This window comes from Balearica regulorum, chromosome 17 (genome assembly GCF_011004875.1).
Source record: "Balearica regulorum gibbericeps isolate bBalReg1 chromosome 17, bBalReg1.pri, whole genome shotgun sequence".
NCBI classification, from domain to species: domain Eukaryota; kingdom Metazoa; phylum Chordata; class Aves; order Gruiformes; family Gruidae; genus Balearica; species Balearica regulorum.
Window position 1 is genome coordinate 14,525,760 of NC_046200.1, and position 19,652 is coordinate 14,545,411.

The window sequence follows — 19,652 nt, forward strand, 5'->3', positions numbered from 1 at the left end:
CAGATGGGGTGTCCCAGAGCCAGAAGTGTGGGATTTATTACTTAGGAAAGAAAAAGACTCACTAAAGCATGAGACTAGGTACTGGAACTCTTCTGTACCTCTCTTTAACACACTTTGACAGTCACTGCTACTAACCTTTTTAAAGTGCCTTCCAGGTTTAACTTACCAGTTTAAGATATCCAAGATGTGACTTTCAGAAGTGCTGTGCACTAAAAATCTCATTTTCCCCTCTAGTCCCACCTTGGAATTACTCCTCATTAGTCTTGCATAGATTTTCACCAGCATCCTCTGTGCCACAATCCTGTTTACTGCTCCTACCCAATGCTTTCTTATATTGGCAATGACCTGAAATCTCAGCAGAGTCTGCTCTGATCCAAATTGCCAGCAGGTCTCAAAAGTTTTCTAGCATCTTTCTGTTTCAGAATATGTCCTAATGCTGCTGGCAACAGAACAAGTGAGACTTGGAACTTCCCTTGAGTGCTAATCACAACTTACAGTTGCCTCATTGCAACTTCTCTCACTTCTTACATCCCATTTTAATTCCGCTGTGTAAAACCTTACCATGCCTTTCCGTTTCCTTCTGTGGAGGCACACATGCACACTTATGCAAAGCCTTATGTCAAAAGAGACTATGAAGTCAATGCTTGGTTAGGCTATGTGGGAATTAGCATTGCTTCTGCAGCTGTAATTTGCCCCCTTTGGTGTGTATATATTGTGATTCAATTTTTAATTATGTGATTCCATATTATTTTTCTGTAAGACTTGTCCCATCCATCACCAGTGTATACTGTGCCCCACAAACAAAGCAAGGATAGGGACTGAAAGAAGCTGTTGTAGAAACTGGAAAGTGCATAGAGAACAAAGAGACCACTGGAAGAAGAATAATGTTCTACAAGTTGAAGTTGAATGCTACACTGGAGAATTAAATTCCATCCTTTACTTTGCCAGAGAATTCCTATGTGATTCTAGAAAATCCATGTACAGCTGCAAACTGAAGTCAGTGGTTTAGCTTTTAATGGTAATGTGATATAGAATATTAAGTGCTTTATAAAAACTCTAATCCCAGACATCTCATCTTGGACACCAAAACAACCTTACCTTAACCTTAGTCTTTTGTGTCTCAAGTTTTCATTTAGAAAATGCAGATAATAGCTGTCCCTTGTGTCAGCCAGCAATGTGAAAATAAGGGGGTTTTTAAATTTTTTACTGTAGTGGTGATGTCATAAAAAGACTGAAGAAATTTTAGTAATTTTCTACTCTTAGCAGAGCTGAAATAGCATGAAGTGATAGGATGCAGATCTGCCATCAAGTAATGAGGCTATAACAAAATATTAAAAAAATCACATGCTTAATGAGAACCACTCACCCTCTGGGAAAAAATAGTATGTGTTCACATCATTACAGGCTGTATAATACTGCATGTACTAAAGGAAAATTGCAATTGTACAAAACCCCTGAATTCTGCTCTTTCAAAAGAAGGGCTTGATTTAAGGTATAAAAATGGTCTGTGGTGAAGGAGGTAAACAGAGGATTATACTTGAGTCATTGACTTGTTTTTAAGAAAGCACTCCAGAAAAAAGGAATCAAAATTCCACCATCACAAGGCTCATCAGCAGAGTTGCTATAATTAGATCTACAGCACAGTCCTTTGCCACTTGTGCTAATGAAGTGTTTGATAACAGTAGCAGTAGACTGTCAGTATTTACAATAACTGACCCAACAGAGGAAGCTGGGTAAGCAGTGTACTACTAACACTTTAGTCAGGCTTAACTCCAAACTGTTGCTAAGGCTTGACAAACACAGAGCAGATACTCTTTTCTGGTATTTGATTGCCTTAACCAGGAGCTGTAATGTCAGGTAATATCCTGTTTAATCTCTGCAGTCCCACAAGGTGATATGCTTGCTCTGGAGGGCTGGCTCCTTCACAGGCCTGTCATGCATTGCAGCTTGCTCACAGGCTCACCACAAATAGCTTTCACTGATCTTAGAGTGCTGTTCTCTTGAATACACTCTATAAGAGATTAAAGATTCCCAGATTTACATGTGGTTTTTATGAAATAGGAAAAAGCACCTAACAGAAGCAGGCCTTGCCTTATTTCAGGCTGTTGTTCCCAGTCAGATGCACAGGAGAAATAATTGTATTTGTGCTTAATGACACACAGTTCTTCCTAAGCTTGATGGGAAATAGCCAATGTATTTTAGCAGAAGGTTTCAGACTAAATACAGCTTAAGACATTGGCTTTGAAAACTTCAACCTAGAGAGCCAAGCTATAACAAAGCTGAAAAGCAGAAGACAAAGGTATATTGAGTGCACTTACAAATGATGGGTGCCACCTGCAAGAAGTTACTGCTATTAGAAGGCTAAATTTTGCTGCTGAAGTTACAGGGAACAGCCCTTATTTTCTAAGGTTCTGGCTCAGAAGGAAGACCCTTACTTCTGCTGCAGCCCTTTGTAGAATTACTTCTGATTTTCTAGGCACTTTTCCTAGTTTAAAAAAGGGCTGTGGTACCTGACAAGCTTTACATTTCTGTAAGCATTTACTGCAGCACTTCTAAGTGATGCTCAACAGTCTGTGTACTGCTTCCCCCCTCCTAGCTGTAATCACTCTAAGCTTATCAACAAGCCTCTCGAGTGGTCAAGTGGGTGGTGTTAATGGGCTGGATGGGGAGATGCATCCATTTAAAACTTCACTCTTATGAAGATGTTAACAAGTATCTAGCTGCTAAGAAATCCTGATACCCTGCAGTTGTTATTAAAAACTGAAGATTTGCATTAGATAAAGGAATTATGAAAGCTTTGTAACAGGTGGAGATTTTGTGGTTAGAAAATTTAAATCTGTTGCTCACTGCATGTTCATTTTGGACTCCCGCTCTGACACTTCCAATTCCACAGCCTGTCTGGACCTCTAGGGCTACCTGTGACCCATCCTTCCTTACATCTTGCTTTGGGCTCTGGTCTTTTAGTACCTTCTGTTCTAGAAGAATTTCAGCTTTGATGCCCCAAATGCTGAATCCAGAACTTTCATCTGATGCAATGATAAAGTAAGCAGTGACCTGTCCCAGCCGAGCCTGCTAGGGAAGCCAGGCTAAATAAAAGAAGATGGGTGTGAGCCTGGTGGGAGGAACAAGTCAGAGAAAGCAAACAGTTTGCTGCCTTTATCTTGCCGGTAGCTTTCATCAGAGCTGGCTGAGGAGGGGGAGGCGGAGAACTGCCTGTGTGAAGGGAAGGAAGTGACAGCGTAGTCATTAGCAGACTGCGACCCTCTGTCACAAGGACTCCTGAAATAAACGATGATTGTATTGAAGCATGAGGCTGGATAGAGACCTCTGTGCTAATTTAATAAATTGCTTGCATTTAGGACCCCAGATTGTTGCTGTTACATTTTTGCCATGTGATGCCACCTGGGATTAACAAGGAGGAAGGGATGGGGGGAAAGGAAGAAAGCAGCTCAGGTCCGTTAGCAACTACTGGTGTGACCTCACTCCTTATCCCAGGGGGGATATGAGATCATAAGAATGCCAGAGCTCTCTGAAGGATTCGATTTGTTCAGTACAGCAGGATGGCCTGCCGAGTGATCTCATCTCTGAGACTCTAGGGAGGGGCGCTAGCTGCTGCTAGCCTCATGGACTGCAGAGGACTTAATCCCCACTCCAAATATCACCAATTAACAATTGATCTGTGATGACATCACTGATGACAAAGCTAACTGGGACAACACAGCAAAATTCCAGGGGAATTTCCCCTTCTCAGTGATCTTATCAAATAAAAGAATTTTGACATGTCAAAACCAATCTTTCAGTCCAGATAATGTCATTGTGGATTAAGTATAGCTCTGGGCTCACAGCTTGCCCTGACCTAGTGCCCTGTCACCAGTTCCCCCTTTTAAACAGTGTGGAACAGAACATAAACAGGTCCTCATTAAGACTAAAATTAGGTAGCCTTATTTAGCCAGCTTCTTAGCTCTAGTCTTAGGTGCTTTAAGGCAGAAATTACGTGGTAAGAAAAATCCATTTCGGTTGTTGCATCTCATGGTTGTAGTAAGCCAGGAGGGAGTTTAAGTTACCTTGCAGGTGTCCTTCAAGGAAGGAAAGCTTTCTAATTGGAGTGAACACCAGAATGGCAAGGGCAACTTTGGTGAAGGTTTACAGAGGATGTTGCACATTCTGTGAGTCTTAAGAGAGAAGTGTTTCAACCAGCACGCTTCTCCCCTTCCCTCCCCCCTCTTTCTTCCTTTAGGTCCTCAGGAAGATTTGGTATCTCTGAGTTTAAAATGCCTTGAGGGTTTTTTTTTTTCCCCCCAGAGCCAGTCTTTTTATCTGTGTATTGTACAGGATCCAACACACACCTGAGTGGAAGGGTGCTGGCAAATAGGTAATTAATGATGATCTAGAAAGTTGATAGAAAGGCTAATGTCATGTTACATTTAAATATTCATACCTTCAGAAGGGGGTATAGGATCAAAGAGACTTATCTTGCATTCCTTTTCTTATTATCTACATCATATTCATCCCTGTAAGTCTTAACCTCTGGCATTGCTATCCTTCTTTAGCACTGTACAGATACACAACAAGGTTCATATTCATAACCTGCTCTAAAAGGTTAAGATTCAGAAGTGTAGGATAGCTGGATGAATGACAGAGCAAGAGGAATGCTAAGAAACACTGAAGTGAGTTATCCTTTCTAGGCACAGAGTTAAATGGCTGCAGAGAAAGCTGCATCTTTGTACCATTTGACAGAGTGTGTAGGTGGACAGTGAACACAAATCCTGTAAGCTTCAAGCCCTGCACCTGTGAAGTGCTACTTTTGACTTCCTGATGGTAATCTTGTATTACTTTTGTTTTACAGGGCAAGTTTTATCTTGTTATTGAGGAGCTGAGCCAGCTGTTCCGCTCCCTTGTCCCTATCCAGCTATGGTATAAATACATCATGGGAGATGATCCATCCAGCAGCTACTTCCTAGGCGGGATCCTGATCATCCTGTATAGCCTCTGCAAGGCGAGTACCACCTCATTAGTAACCTCTATGGGAGATGTAGCAAGAGCAGAGAAAGAAGCACAGCTGAGGGGAACAAATATACCCTTTGATTGTTGCTATCACTATCCAGGAAGGGAAGCTGCAGCAGCTGGGGACACTGTACTTTAGTTGCCAAAAGCATTGTGCTTCACCAGTATGTAGGCATTGGCAAGCTAGAGGAATATCTGACTGCTCATGTAGTGTTGCATCAGGCTGATGAAGTCATTGCTGCTTTCTAGTACCTTTCTATAAAGGCTAGAGGAGAATGGGAGTGGAGTCTTTGAGGACCAGTACTGGAAGAGATGAAACACTGAAAGGAAGGTTGCAGACAGTTAAATGTTTCTCTCAGCCTTCCTCTGTCTTCCAAGGCAGGGTAGGTACTCTGTCAATCAGTGCTGAATGCAGCGGGGGGAGAGAGGGTCATACAAGTCCTGCCTAGATAAAACAGGTAGTTCTCACCCCATTCTAGGTCCTGATCTGGCCTAGGACCAGGATCTCAGTGATGGACAAGAGTAATTAATGTTGTCTCAAAAATAAGAATGTTAAGAGCACAAAGTCTGCTTGTACAGTTGTAAATGAATAGATGTGTGTGACTTATTTAGAAGAGCCCCAAGTCTGAGGTCTAGAAATAGTTGTATTTCTACTTGTGTAGAACCTTGCCTAGGAGCAGAGCAGTAGCTGAAGCAAACAATACACCTATGTCATCCATCCCTCTGAGAAAGGCCAAGTGAGTCAAGCTTGCTGCAGCCCCGATGCTTGTCTCTGGCTAGGAGAAAGGGACTATGGCTTTACAGAAGTAGACTGAAGAATAAAGAGGAGAGAACGTATCAGAGCTGAAAACAACTTAAAGGGGCTAATGGATTGCTGAGCAATACAAACTCATACTATAGCTCTTAAGTGAGATGTGGCTGCAGTTGCAGCTATGTCTTGTAAAGGAATGGGGCAATGCAACTCCTGCTGTCAAGGAATTTACAGTTTTTGTAGGCAAGACAGGCAGAGGTCATGGGAAGTAAAGTGACTTGGTCACAGCAGGTCTGCAATCAAGCCAGAAACAGAGCAAACATGTCAGAATAGAAGGCACATGAGACCAGTGTTACTCCCTGCACACCCATCCATTCTCTCAGCTCTATGTTTCCTGCTCTTTACTCTGTATATGGGAGAAGATTGTTGTCTGTCTCAAAGATGTTGTTGCCTGGATCCCCTCTAGACAACAGCATCCAACCTTTCCAGCTTGTGAGGTCAGGTATACAAATCACAGTTAAAAGGACAGATTTCAAGTTACCTTTCTGGTGTCCCTTCTTGCAAAAGTTGCTCAGCACCTGGAGAAGGGATACTTACCTGCAGTTCTGCATGTCATTTCTTACATCTGGAGAAGTCATCATAGTGTGAAGAAGCAGTAAGGGCCAGCTGCTCCTTGGAGTAAGGGGAGCCAAGCACAAAACCACACCTGGCAGGGCAAGGGCCTCACCAGCCAGGGCCCAGCCCCACAGCACTCCAACAAGGCAAGGCCTGGAGGTGATAGCCAGGATCTTCAGGTGGTGAGGCAGGTCCAAGATAAAGCCAGAACATCAATCCACAGGTCACAATCAGGTCTGGTGGAGGCAGCCAGGGTCAGACATAGTCCAGCAATTGCAGGACACAGCCACAGCAATGAGGCAGGCTCAAGATGAGGGTGGGAAGTCACTCCATGTGCTGCAGTATTCAGGTCAGTGGGATCTGTAGCTAGGCCCAGGCATGGCTACAGCCAAGCTGGAAACTAGCACTTACACAGCTCAAGCAGAAGCTGAGGCTTCCAGGGCTGAACTTAAATAGAGCTCCTGGGCCCATGGGCAGGGATTGTAGGTAGGGACCCCAGGTGAGGCTTGTCAGGGTCATGAAAGCTTGTTAATGCACTCAGGGCCTTGACCCATAGGTGCAAGCAGTTCTTGATGGGCTAACTTGATGTTTCTCTACTATGAAGCCTTATAGGTAGTGTTGCAATAATTAGATTGGAAAAGCAGCCCCATTTTGAAAATTTCTGTTGATCTGTTACTTAGAAGCTCCATGAGAAGAGGGGACAGCTGTCTACTGGCCTTGACTATAACTTAGGACCAGGTCTGTGGAGCAGACTTGTGTGATAGTGTCTTGGCTACAGCCTATGCTTTTAACATATGTGTTTCTGCCTTTAATTGCTCTAATTCATCAGAGGTGTAAATGGATGGATAGGCCAGCTGAAGGGTGGTAGGTCCAGGAACATGTCCCAGGTCAGTCATTGGGTGGCAACTACTTATTACCACAGATGTGTCCAGGTTAGGATTAGACCTCTGCATGTTAGAGATGTTGCTTGGAAGTAAGAGAAAAGTGGAAGCATACTCTTCAATACAGATCATGAAATACTAGGTGCATGCATCCCATTTACAATCACAGGAGTTGCAGGTCTAATTCCTTGCCTGAGACACTGAAAATATACCCAAAGGAGTCCACATTAGCAAAGCCACAAACCACATTAGAAAAACCACAGAAGCCAATTTGGCACTCAGACCTTCTGTGCTCCTGGCAAAAATCCAGGGCTCAGCTAGGGCTGCATCCCCTTTCCCTACACAAAGGGCAGGCTCGACTTTCAGAAGGTTGTATGTAGTGCAGCTAATGGGAGCTGTCTTGGTGTCTCTGTCTGGACTGTGTAAACATGAACCTCTGATTTTGGCAAGGACATCCCAGATGTTCATTAGTAAGGGCATCCAGGTCTTACTTTTCCCTGTCCTGAACAGAAGCACTCACTGGCTGTGAACCCAATCGTTGTAATCCTTTTGCTAGAAAGATGACTGATGCAACATAGACTTCAGTGATAAATGGATGTTAAAGAGACTACTGAAACATGCACCTTTTGGGGCTACAGGAAACTCCAGAGGAAAAAACATTGAAGGGAGGAAATGGACTGGGAAAAGAGGAGACATCACAGCCAGAGCAAAGGCATTAGAAGTCACGCTATAAGCAAAGCAACCAGAAGCAGCTGTGAATTGCACTGCAGGAAAGAGCCGATCCCTATCCTTGTTAGAAGATAAAAAGTCTGTAGTAGTCAGCGGCCTCAAGTGCTAGTTGCTGACTGGAAGCATTACTGGAAGGACCCTTTCTACATGCTGACTGGAAGCATTATTGGTGCTTTCATTTGATTCCACATCTAGTGCATGATGATCTCATTGGCATTCCCTGCAGTGAGCCCACTTACTCATGCTAACAAAAAAAAAATAAAATAGCCAACTCCAGGCATTCTGGTGCCTTAGTACTGCTAATCCACTACAGCTCTGCATATTCTGCATCACATCTTCCCTTACCCTCACTCAGACAGATTAGAAATGAAAAGATCCTGTTATATCATCTGGTCCCTCTCCCAATTAATGTAGGGCTGTTCTTTGCACAATCATTCCTTCATATCTTGTCTAGTTCATAGCGTCTTTCTCCCTGTGTCCTGTCAGATAGGGAAGATGAAGCTGGCATACCAGATTAGGTTTTTCAAGTTGTTTTCCCTTTTATTAGTAATATCATGTCTTCACTTTAAGAATGCTGAGTGTGTTCAGCCCCTTGATATTTGTAGGCAGTTTATCATCTTTTCCCCCCACTTTTGTACTACTCAGCCAAGCTGTAAATATTTATGTCTTTTAGTCTCTTTTCAGAAATCATTTTCTGCAGGCTTATTTTCTGCTCTTCTCTGAACTGCTTTTAGTCTTTAATGAGGAGCCCAGAATGAGTGCTGCTCTCCAGATGCAGTTACATCATGTTTGCTGGGCAGTGAAGGGAGGGGGGAAGAAAAGGACCTGGTGTTGTCCCTGCTGTGGGCCATCTTCGGGCGTCTGCAAAGTACCAAGGTGCTGGAAACTCACTCCCTTCCAGGCATGTGAAGTTTCCCACTCTTTAAGCGGATGGGAGCAACTCAGCCTCAGTCCTGCTTCTCATTCCTCAGCTGTTCTTTTCTTGGTAGTATTGAACCACTGCACTCCGCTAATTCACTCTCCGCAGTGGGACAGCAATTCCCATTCCTTCCTTCATAATATCATCTGGGCCCTGAAGTGTCAAGCTGTGTGGCAGAGCTGCAGAGCCTTGGAAATCCCCCTTTTCCCCAGAGGCTGAGGAAAGCCATTTTCTGCCTCTTCCATGTGAAAAGACTGCCCTTCCTTCCCTCTTTCTCTAAGCTCGCCGCAGTGTTTTCTAACCTCACTCCTGGGCTTTTCAGGTACTCAGTTCTCAGGGTGGGAATGGGTCCATTTTAGCCCTTTCCTACTTAGCAGGGCTGGGCAATTTACCCTACCCCATGGGTCTTGATGTCTCCTTTCTGTCCTGTAATGTCCCTGATATGCAGTCCATTGTTACCAGAGCTTTTTTGGCTGCCCTTCTGCACTGTCAATTCTCATTTATTACATACTTCATGATCACCATGAAATCTTTTTTGGCACCGTTGTTACTTAGAATCTTTCTTCCCTCCAAGTATCCATTTGGAGACACTGTTTTCTGGACTGTACACACACACACATGCATGCACACACAAATTTTACATAAAGTATCTAAAATTAAATGTCTTTATTGCAGTCTTTTGACATCTGCGGTCGTGTGGGAAGTGTCCGGAAGGCACTGAAGGTCCTTTGTACCCCACAGGTAAGTAGTCAAATGTATTCGAGCAATTTCTCAGATGGAACCTTGTTACTATTGAATGATGGAGTTGAAAATTGCTCCATGTATCAGGATCATAGAATAAAACAATTTGTTTTCCATTGGCTGGATAAGCTGGTGTCTCTTGTCAGGAATGTTAGGAACCTTTTCTGGTATCTGCCCTGTCCCAGTGATGGTAAGAGATAGTTGCTAGTCTGGCTCATTTTGTCTGATTGGAAGTCCTGTGTAATGTGGATTAATCCATTGAGGCCAAAACTGCAAGAAGCTGACAAAACCTTGTAGTGCAGAATGTGAGAAAGACTTTAAATAGAAGTATGTAATGTCTCATGTGCAATGACATTAAAAGAGATCCTAGAGTGCACAGAAATTATCCCAGGCATCGCATTATGCATTATATTTAGATCTGTTGCAATGAAATACTGTGACTTACATTTTAACATGGTAAAATCAAAAACTGTAGAGGAAAGGGACATAACATCATAGAAGTTTGTTAGGGCTTGCCTTGCATATTCTGTGGGCTTGGGCTGGTCATTTTTCCTCAGCATGTTTCCATTTCCCCTATTACTGTTACAATAGGAGAAGCAACGTATTTAAAAAGAAAAGTGGGAAGCCTGTGGGTGCTGCTGCTGTTATTCTTTCTTCTATTGTCTAACTTGCTAATAACAATACCTCCCACTATCTAAACACCTCTGCAAATGATGCTGAATTAATCCTTTCAGCTCCCTGTTGAGCTCATTAAATTTCATTATCATTGCTCCACAAGTGGAGGCACTAAAAGATGGAGTCAGCTCGAGGGGAAAACAAAACAGAGAACACAGAGCTCCAGACTCCCTGTGTTCTGTGTGCTGGTCCCCAAATCTCCCTTTCCCGTACACAGTGACGTAACACCAGTGTCCTTCCCCGGTCATGCAGGGAATCTGGGTGTGAAAAACAGTGTCTGTGTGTATGCTTAGCCACAAACCAGATTATCTTCAAACCCTTTGACACTGGGATTTTTTCCCACCTCTCCCTAACAGACCTATGGAGTTCGTGCTACCAGCCAGCAGTGCAGTGAGGCCGGTGACATCTGTGCCATTTGCCAAGCAGAATTCAGGGAACCTTTGATCCTTATGTGCCAGGTAACACCCCAAGCTTCCCACGTCAGGTTGGGCATTCATTTGGTTAACTTCTGCAGCTGGGGAGAGCCACAGTTGGCCTAGGTACTTCCAAAATCATTTGCTGGGTCTTGATCTAGGTCCTAGTGGATATTTATTGCTCTCTTCCGGATAGCCAGTGATTCGTGATAGCTGAGCCACTCTTTAGGGGCTGATCATAGCTATTGAGATGGAAAAGACCAGCCTTGTAGTCCAGGGATTGCCAGCTGGCAGTCCAGAGCTTGGATCTAGAATGCAAGACATCTTTATCTGACCCTTGCGGAGGCTGGCTACTCGACAGGCCAGCTGACTGGTGCAGCACCGTGTAATTGTGGTCTGGCCTCTGAACACCTGGTCAGGAATAAAAGTAATTCTGTGTAGAGAAGTTGGTCACTGCTGCCAGCACCTGGGAATTGTCCTGTTTCTCAGTTGGAAAACACTGGCAAAACCTAGAGCTTAAGGATGGCGTGCTCCGAGTAATGCAGTAGTCCTAATCCGGTGCTGGTAAAACCCTTCAAACGCACCATGCTGCCGTGGGTTCTGTTAATATATCAGAGGCCAGCTGAAGGCATTGCCCCGTGGCAAGAGTGGTGATGCTTCCCCAAGATTTTCTCTTCAGTTGCTTATAACTTGGTCATGCTGTGTCTGTTGAGGTTAAAATGCAGCATCCTGGAGGTTGTCTCTGCTGATGTGTGGGTGCATGCAGGAAAACCTCAGCAGAATGATTCAGCCATTCCTGGGAATGGAATTGTTGGGATATATGCTCTCTTGTGATAGCAAAATAAAGCTCAAAAGCCTTTTGCTGAAAAGCTTTAACATTCCCATGCTTTGTAACAGGGTTATCAAAGCAAATAGGGCAAAAGTGCCTCTACTTTTCCTGTGAACATCTGTGCAGATGTTATCAAGCTGGAAGCCCCAGAGAAGCTATCTTTGTATGTGCTTATCAGAGTTGAGGTTTTGATGAGTAGCATTTCTACTGACTCCACACATGAGGTCTCAGCTTCTTACAGCTTCTAATACTCCCTTCTTGCCCTATTCCTTTTCTTCCAGTAAACGAGGTTGTGTGCTGGACATCTGTCCCTCCTGATCTCTGTTAGTACCCAATGCAGTCTAGGGGGAGAATCTTGTTGTGGTTCAGTGTAGAAATGAGAGGAGAAGATAAGGGCTGAAAACTGATGTTTATGGAGAAGGGGAAACAGGGGCTGTGAAGCTACTGACTGGGACTGGGTGGTGTGAGCAGCAAAAAACAAATGCAATAAGGAGTAGGGAGAAGAAAGAGGGTTGTTTGAGTGGGTACTGCTAACGGGCTGCACTGTCCACCTGAACTTGAATCGTCACTTGCTTCTGTTGAGTCACTGTCCTGTTGAGTGTGTACACTTAGGGACAAGACTGAACCTCCTGCCCTCATGGTGACAATGCCCTTTTGTCTCCACAGCATGTGTTTTGTGAAGAATGCCTCTGCCTCTGGTTTGACAGGGAGAAAACCTGTCCTCTTTGTCGTTCTGTCACAGTAGAAACCCTGCGTTGCTGGAAAGATGGCACCACCTCTGCTCATTTCCAGGTGTATTAAAACCAAGACATACCGACAATGGAATAACATGTGTGGAGACAAGAAGAAGCTGGGAAATCTGGTGACCCCATGCCCCTGTTTAGTTGCCTGAGGATTTGTTGTCTTAGTCTTTCTTCCAGCTCTGTTTCTCCAGGAGCCAACAGAACAATTGTTACTAGTCAAAAACTTTATCCTCAAAGGCAAGGAAGATGTGTTTTATGTTACAGCAAACTCCATGGCTAAGCTACAGCCGAGTTTTTCTTGAACTTACGTGGTTATAAACTGCCTGGGATGTTTCCTTTCTTTCTGTCCTTTTAGTATATATAAATACTGTGTGTAGAAGGAAGGCTTACGGTGATTGCATGTGTATGACTTGGTATACTGGAAAAAAGCTTCTTAAACCACTGCTGAGATTTTTCACATTAAATGGCCCTAGCTTCTCTGAATCTGTGATTTCATGGAATTACGCTGTTGCTGTTACATTACCTTCGAGAACTCTTCCAAAGCAGTGCCTCAGCACCATGTGCCCAAAGTTTATTTGGGGTTGGAGAAAAGTAATTTCCCAGCAGCCGTGTTTTTGCAATTGATTCCACAAATTGCATGTGTTGTCATCTTAATGAAACCTCGAGGAACTTGGGGAAGACTGTGCTAGTGAAGCTGGAAATGCCACTTGCTTTTCTTGGGAATGTTTTTTCTCTTTAATTTTTATGATCAGACTTTCTGATTTCTTAGCATATGGGGAGAACAGTGGGAGGCAGGGAGAGATTCAAGTCAAGTTTGATTTGTCTAGGTGAGAAGTTAAGGTCCTAACCAAGAGCATCTCACAAATTCAGGACTCTCTGCAATACGCTCCTCAGCGCAGCCACTTGAGGCAAGGCTTACTGCCTTTAGAGACCAGCGCCGCTCAGCATCCAGAACCCGCCTGGCTCCAAAACCAGAAAAAAAGTGCTCACGCAGCACTGAACCCGTACAGCACTGCTGATATGGAAACACTGGGGCATCAGGACCCGGGGCCCCCTGGAGAGGCTGGGTTTAGAGAGACTTGCTGGCTCGAGGGCAGAATTATACAGAAGCAGCTGCATTGCTTCAGGAGCCAGCCTGGTTTATACACAAGCTGGATAATCCACCTGTGATGGCAGAGACTTGATGGTAACACCCCTGCTTCAGAAAAAGCTACCTTGTATTGTTAACGGACAAATTAACATACTTTATATTGCTGCAATTTCCATCTCTGCTGAGGGTGCTGCAGTGGCACTCGCATGCAAATGGAGTTGCTGGAGCTTTCTCTTTCGCTAAACAACCTCTGCTTTTTGCTGCGCGCCCAGAGAAAGTGCCTCATTAGGCAATTGTGGCATCTTCCGCACTCATTACTATGGAAATGGCCGTAAGGTTACAATCCCGCTTGAGTGGATAATCAGGAAGAACTGTACCTGGGGGAAATGAGCCTACGTGTATGTACTGACTGCCGCCTTCCCCTCCTGCTGTGGAACTCCACAGGGAGAAGAATTAAAGCAAACAGGAGCTAATGGTAACAGGATTAAGGCTCAACATTTCTTTGGAAATAATAGTTAAGTATGGCTAGAGGAGAAATGATGAGAGGCAGAGCGTGAGCAGGGAAGATAGTCCAAAGCTGGCTTGAGAGATACAGGGAAGTAGAGGAGGAAAAGCTTCACTTCCCAAAACAAAGTGATTTGATTCTTGTCAAATGGATCCCACGAAAGTGAAAACCTAAGCCAAGGAATCCAGTGGCTATCTCCAGTGGGAACAGCCTTTTTGGGATGGGGAGGAGAGCTCAATAAGGAAGGAAACCAGGTTTGCAGTGGGCATAAAAATGTTATGTACGATAGTCTGGTATATTCACCAAAATTACTCATTCTGTGGGCAGACAATTTATGAAAGGTTTCAGCATCAGTTCTAAGTGCAATGCCAATTAATTAAAGGGATGGTGGTACCTGCTTTCAAAATGTTTGAAAAGGCACTTTCTAATTCTGATATTTTTTCTAAATGCTCCTGGAAAATGTATTTGGGGAAGTGTACGAAAAGGTCAATGTGAGCCTCACACTACAGATAGCATTTGATACACTGTTTCAAATTTTTTTTTTTTTTAATTTGGTGATAGGAAGGACAGGCAATCAGAAGGAAAGTACGGGGAATAATTTTGGCATTCTTGTAGTCCTTTTTCTTTCCTTTTTTTTCTTTATCGAATGATCTTTCCCATTTGGCATTGTGAGTAAGAAAGAGGGGACTATCATCGTCATGTACTTGAAACACTTTGCTCCAGCCCCAGGACTTGGACGATCCCACAGTAAGACATCACACCAGCACACAGTGGAAGAACTGTGACATACCTCAGGGGTTTTTTGGTACCCATGTTAAAAACCCCTGCACTGGCATCATAATTTTCTAAAGAACTTCTAATGATTAATTTTTCTTTTGCTTCATCTCAGTGATCCCTTCTTGATTTTTGCTTTCCCTCACTATTATAAGGCTTTCCCTCACTATTATTCTGGTCCCTGTACAGAAGTCATCCGCTTCTCTGTTAAAATTAATTAGTGCTAAATAGAAGGTGAAATTTTATGCTGTGGGTATTTATTCTACTGGAAGCATAACAAAGATCATCTTAATTCCTGCAAGATTAAAGAATTTACTACAGGCCACTATTATATAGCTGTAAAATTAAACCGACATCCTTCAGTCCCTGTTCTGGCCTGGACACTGGGGAAGAAACAGCTCTGTGCTGTTAGCAGTCTGTCAGACCCTCCTCCTCAGTAAGTTACGGTGCTGGTTTTGTGAGGCAGGATGATTCTACCCTCTCCTGGAACGTGACGTTTGGACCAGAAAACATACAGGGGAAACTTTGGTTCTAATGGCAACTGATGCAAAACTTCTCTTGATTTCCATGGGAAAACAGGGTTGTGAAAGATACTATTCTCTCAAATTTCAGAGAGGAAATAAAAACTGGAGCCTTTTTTTGCCATTGAACAGTTATTTTTCTTTTTTTTAATAAAGTCATTATAAATATGTACAAAGAGTCTCAGCATATGAAATTCCTTTTACAAAAGAGAGAAGCCACATCCAACCACAAACAGGAGCCTTCATCAGCTCGTATCAGCAGTGAGCATATGCTTTGCTCTTGCTTTGGTGAGGGTGGAAACTTGCACAGTGACTCTGCAAGAGTTTACATCCAAATAGTACTAAATAAGTAGTGTGCGAGGAATTGTGTATTCACTGCGTTTCGGCTGTTAAATTCGGTTAGTAATGCATCTGAGAGCAGACTGGAAAATTTGCAAATGTCCTAAGGACTAAAGATGATGGGAAGATTTTTTCTTCTGATAAATTGCGGTCTTCAAATGGATTGGAAAGGTTATGCTCTGAAGACCCATGAAAACTAAATCCCATTGTAGTTGGTTTTGCTCCCTACTTGGGTGGCACCTGTAACGAATAATGGATGTCACTAATAACGGCTGTTCAATGCCCAGATGCTTTCAGTGAATATTTGTCAAGCTCCAAAGTCACTTTCTGTAAATATTAAAAAACTTGTGAAATTCAAGTACTCGAGTATTCATGCAGAGTGAATACTGAAGAAGTCTGATTGGAGTTACACGAAAAGTCACTCGTATTCAAATAAATATTGTCAGGAAAAAAATATTCACCTGGTTTGTACTTTGTAGTTTTGAATTTTTCTTGCAGATGGGTAATGGAAGTTCTGCAGCTTTGACTGGACCACTCAGCTTTTTCCCACAACTGCTAAGGTCAGAGCCCTTGTTTGGAAGACCCGAGTGCCTTTGGGGTAGGTGCTGATGGAAATTCTCCTCGTGCAGATGGCACGTGATTCAAGCCAGACGGATTGGCAGAGGGAAGAAGCACAGAAGTGTCTTAGGCTGGGAACGGGGATATACCTGTGCTGTGCACAAGGATCGCCTTTGGAATGAGAAGGCCTTGCGCCTCCGGACCAGGACAGAATTAGAAGCCCAAAGCAGGAGCAGCATGCGAGGATTCCTCTCCTCCATTCAGCTGATAGACTAGTGTTTTCCTGCGGAAGAGCAAGTCCCACGTCATTCAGACGTCCCTAGGCTTTTGGATTTCCAGCTAACATGGCCAGTGCCTCCAAATCTCTTGTACTGAGATGACCAAGTTCAGCTCAGCACAGCAAGCAGTGCCTTGCAAAGTGTGATGCAAGAATGAGGCCAATTTTGAAGCTTGGATTCAAAATGGAAAAGTTGTGAAGATACCTCTTGGAGAGGTAGAATGCAACCAGGAGGTTCTAATATGGACAAAAAATGCAGATCCAGGATTTAATTTGGAGCCACGGGTACTTTGTTGTATATAATTCAGACATCTGTCAAGATCATGGACAGATGTCTTAAAACTGTTTGTAGGAAACTTAAATATTAAGGTAGATGTACTATGCTGTCCTCATCATGAACCATTTTGTACCTGATAGTGTAGTTTTTTAGGAGGAAAAGATGTCCTTCAGTTTTGCTTCCCCATTCTCCATTGCCCCCCAAAGAGAGCTTCTCCCCTGCCTGCTCAACAGCCAAGGACTACAGCGATGGCAGCACGTAACCAAATTGTTTCGTCTTCCGAGGCAGCAGGGAGAAGTGCCTGATTCCATGGTGCGTGTGGACATAGAAACTGCACCAGTTTAACCGAATCTGTCTGTAATCCATTTCATTAGAAGGTACTGCTGCTGCTTTTGCAGTGGAGTTAAGACCCGTATAATTTTAGCATGATAGAGAAACAAAGCAAATTCACAAATCAGATTAAACTGATTTAACAAGTGTTTCTGATTTAAGTCAATTGCTTTAGTAATGGGCTTAGCTAAATTAGGGTAATTTCAGCATGTCTACATGCTCCAAAACAGAAGCATGATGGGTTTCTCATTCCTCATCACTGACAACTCACTGATTTTGGTGATTTGCTGTATGTTTTTATTGGGTGATGCCTCTCCTGGGCACATGAAAGTGTATGACAGGAGGCCTGGTTCCATTCCCTATTTTTTTACCTACTGAAAATAATTCTGAGAGAGAAGAGGAAGGAATCTGGAATTAATGGGCTAAATTCTGTCCTAGGTGTAACCCAGTTGTCTGCAACCAGACAGTGGTGCTATCCTAGAATTAATTTGGCCAGAGGACTTATCTGAGCAGGCAGGGGGAGAGAAACTGATTAGTAGTGCACATTAGACTGCTTTTTTAACTTGAAATGTGAAGTTCCAATATGTGATGGGAGCTATCCTGGTGGAGTGCCACTTTAAAAATTAATAAAGACTTTCCTCACAGCCACATTATGCAGCGTTCTATATAGACTATGATCTCATAACCTCCTCCTCTGGCTTGCACACGCACCGTCTGCTGAAACCTAAGATGAGGTCTTTTTTTTTTTTTTTTCATTTAGAGAGCACTCCCCAGTCTTCACGGAGGCGCAACTGCGAAGCTAATCAAAATCAATGACTTCTTGGCTGCTGTAAAAAAAAAAAAAAAAAAAAAAGAGGAGCGAGCGAGAGGAACTGTGCTGGTTTCCTACCCATTAGTACGGTACAGAAACCCCCCACCATCTCACACAGCTGTTGCAATACAGTAAGAACAGCACTAGGGGAGTATACAGCATGCTTTCTTTTCCAATACAAACATCAACCAGGGTTAAATCAGATCTTTTAAAAAGGATAAAAACACCCCTTGTCAAAAAATGGAGGCATTCAAGAATAGCAATTATACCAGAAAATGTAAGGCTTTGACAAATACATACCCTCTAGTAAGTAATTCGATTTATGTACAGTGAATGCTGGCTATAAAGTGCTGGTAAGCTGTTTCTCTAGCAAAGCTTGCTTGACCCAGCAACTAATAGATGAAAGTCTCCAAAACTTAACCCTTGGTTCACACTAAACATCCAATTTAGAACTACAAAAGTGAAGCAAATCAGGATTAAAGCAGGATTTGGCATACTGGACCTGCTCTTGTTTACACTTGGGAAGCACCATGGATTTGGTGGTTGTTTCACGAGCGTAACAGTGGGCAGCACGTGTAACATTTTTGCTGAATGTTGAGAACCACCAAGGAGAAGACTGATCCCCTGGGAGGTTTGGGTTTTTTTACAGAAAAGCCTGTCCCAGGTGGGGTAGGACTGAGGGAGATCAGCCAATCCCTTCGCTACTGAGGTTGCTCACTGATTCAAGGGGCTTTCCCAAGGTGGGGACGCTACGGTAAGGACAGAACGTTCTTTCCTTTTCCTTTGCTGTGCTGTTTCAGGGGAATTGCCTCTTTGGGAAAAATGCTACAAAAAGTCTCAAGGCTGCAGTGTGGCAGGAAAACCAACGGCAGTGCAAACTGTATGCACAGAAGATGGAAGGGAAAATGGAATAATGCGTATTCCAGGTGAGAAGTTTATTGAACATTCAGAACTCAGGACCTAATAATTGTTAAAGGTGAGGAATATGTGGGAGACCCCTCTCTCTTGCACTGAGAAACGTAAGGCAGCTCCTATGCCAGCTGGGTTGTCACAAGGCTGCCTGTGTGTACGTGGGGAACACACAGAGGGTGAGGGAAGATTGGGGGGCTGGAGGGAAGGCCTCCTGCAGGCTGCGTGTCCTGTACAGCAGAGTGACGCACCCAGTCTTTCCCATCAATTCTTTTCTGTTCAAATTTGACTTGTGCAATACCGTACAGACAATTTCGCTTCCTCGTTTGAGTGATTTACAGAAAGTTGTATTTTAAAGACTATGCCCGATCCAGCAGTCACCAGTCCAGCACTTGCAACACTGCTGAAATCAGCTGAGGCTCCTCCTTTTGCTAGCAGAATTCTTACTTATCTCGGAGGGAGACTGAGCCGGGAAGGAGTACAGGATGCCGAGTGTTCTGAGTGTCAGGCCAAAAATGGTAGGAAAATGTTTTCTCGGTCCCTGTGGTTCTGAGGCCACCCAAACTCTATCAATAGACAAACTACACTTAGCTACATGATCCCTCCCAACACTGCACATAATATAAAGTAGGGCAAGGTTATTCATTAGGAACAATTTGCTCTTTCAGCATAGCCCTTTTGCTGTTTGTGAATTGACTTTGATCAATAATACCCATGAATATGTGTGCAGAGGCCCAAACCACATCGGTGAATATTTGATAAAGGGAGAATTTAGCTTTTAGATTGCTTAGAAACATTTCTCCTGCAGGAGTGAAAAATGCAAGGTTTGATGGGGGCATAGCGGCCACTTGGCTTGTTCCTTGCCTGGGTGAGGGTTAGGAAGTGGTTTTTTAAAAGACAAGGAGCCAAACTTCCTTTGGAAATTGGGCTCTTAACATTCCTTTATGCCTTTGAAAATTTC

General features: G+C 43.5%; 1 protein-coding gene across 3 annotated transcripts in view; it reads left to right on the forward strand.

Moving 5' to 3' along the window:
- The window catches only part of RNFT2 (ring finger protein, transmembrane 2), a 34,107-nt gene extending 18,741 nt beyond the window's left edge, over positions 1–15,366 (forward strand). For 2 of the 3 annotated variants that reach the window (XM_075769897.1, XM_075769896.1), the window contains 4 exons: positions 4,847–4,996; positions 9,575–9,640; positions 10,672–10,773; positions 12,224–15,366. In XM_075769897.1, coding sequence (XP_075626012.1) covers positions 4,847–4,996; positions 9,575–9,640; positions 10,672–10,773; positions 12,224–12,358 — 453 coding nt within the window. In that variant the 3' untranslated portion in view covers positions 12,359–15,366. The remainder of the gene's footprint in view (positions 1–4,846; positions 4,997–9,574; positions 9,641–10,671; positions 10,774–12,223) is intronic. The other variant, XM_075769898.1, reaches the window with a different exon arrangement.
- Positions 15,367–19,652: the final 4,286 nt, after the last annotated feature.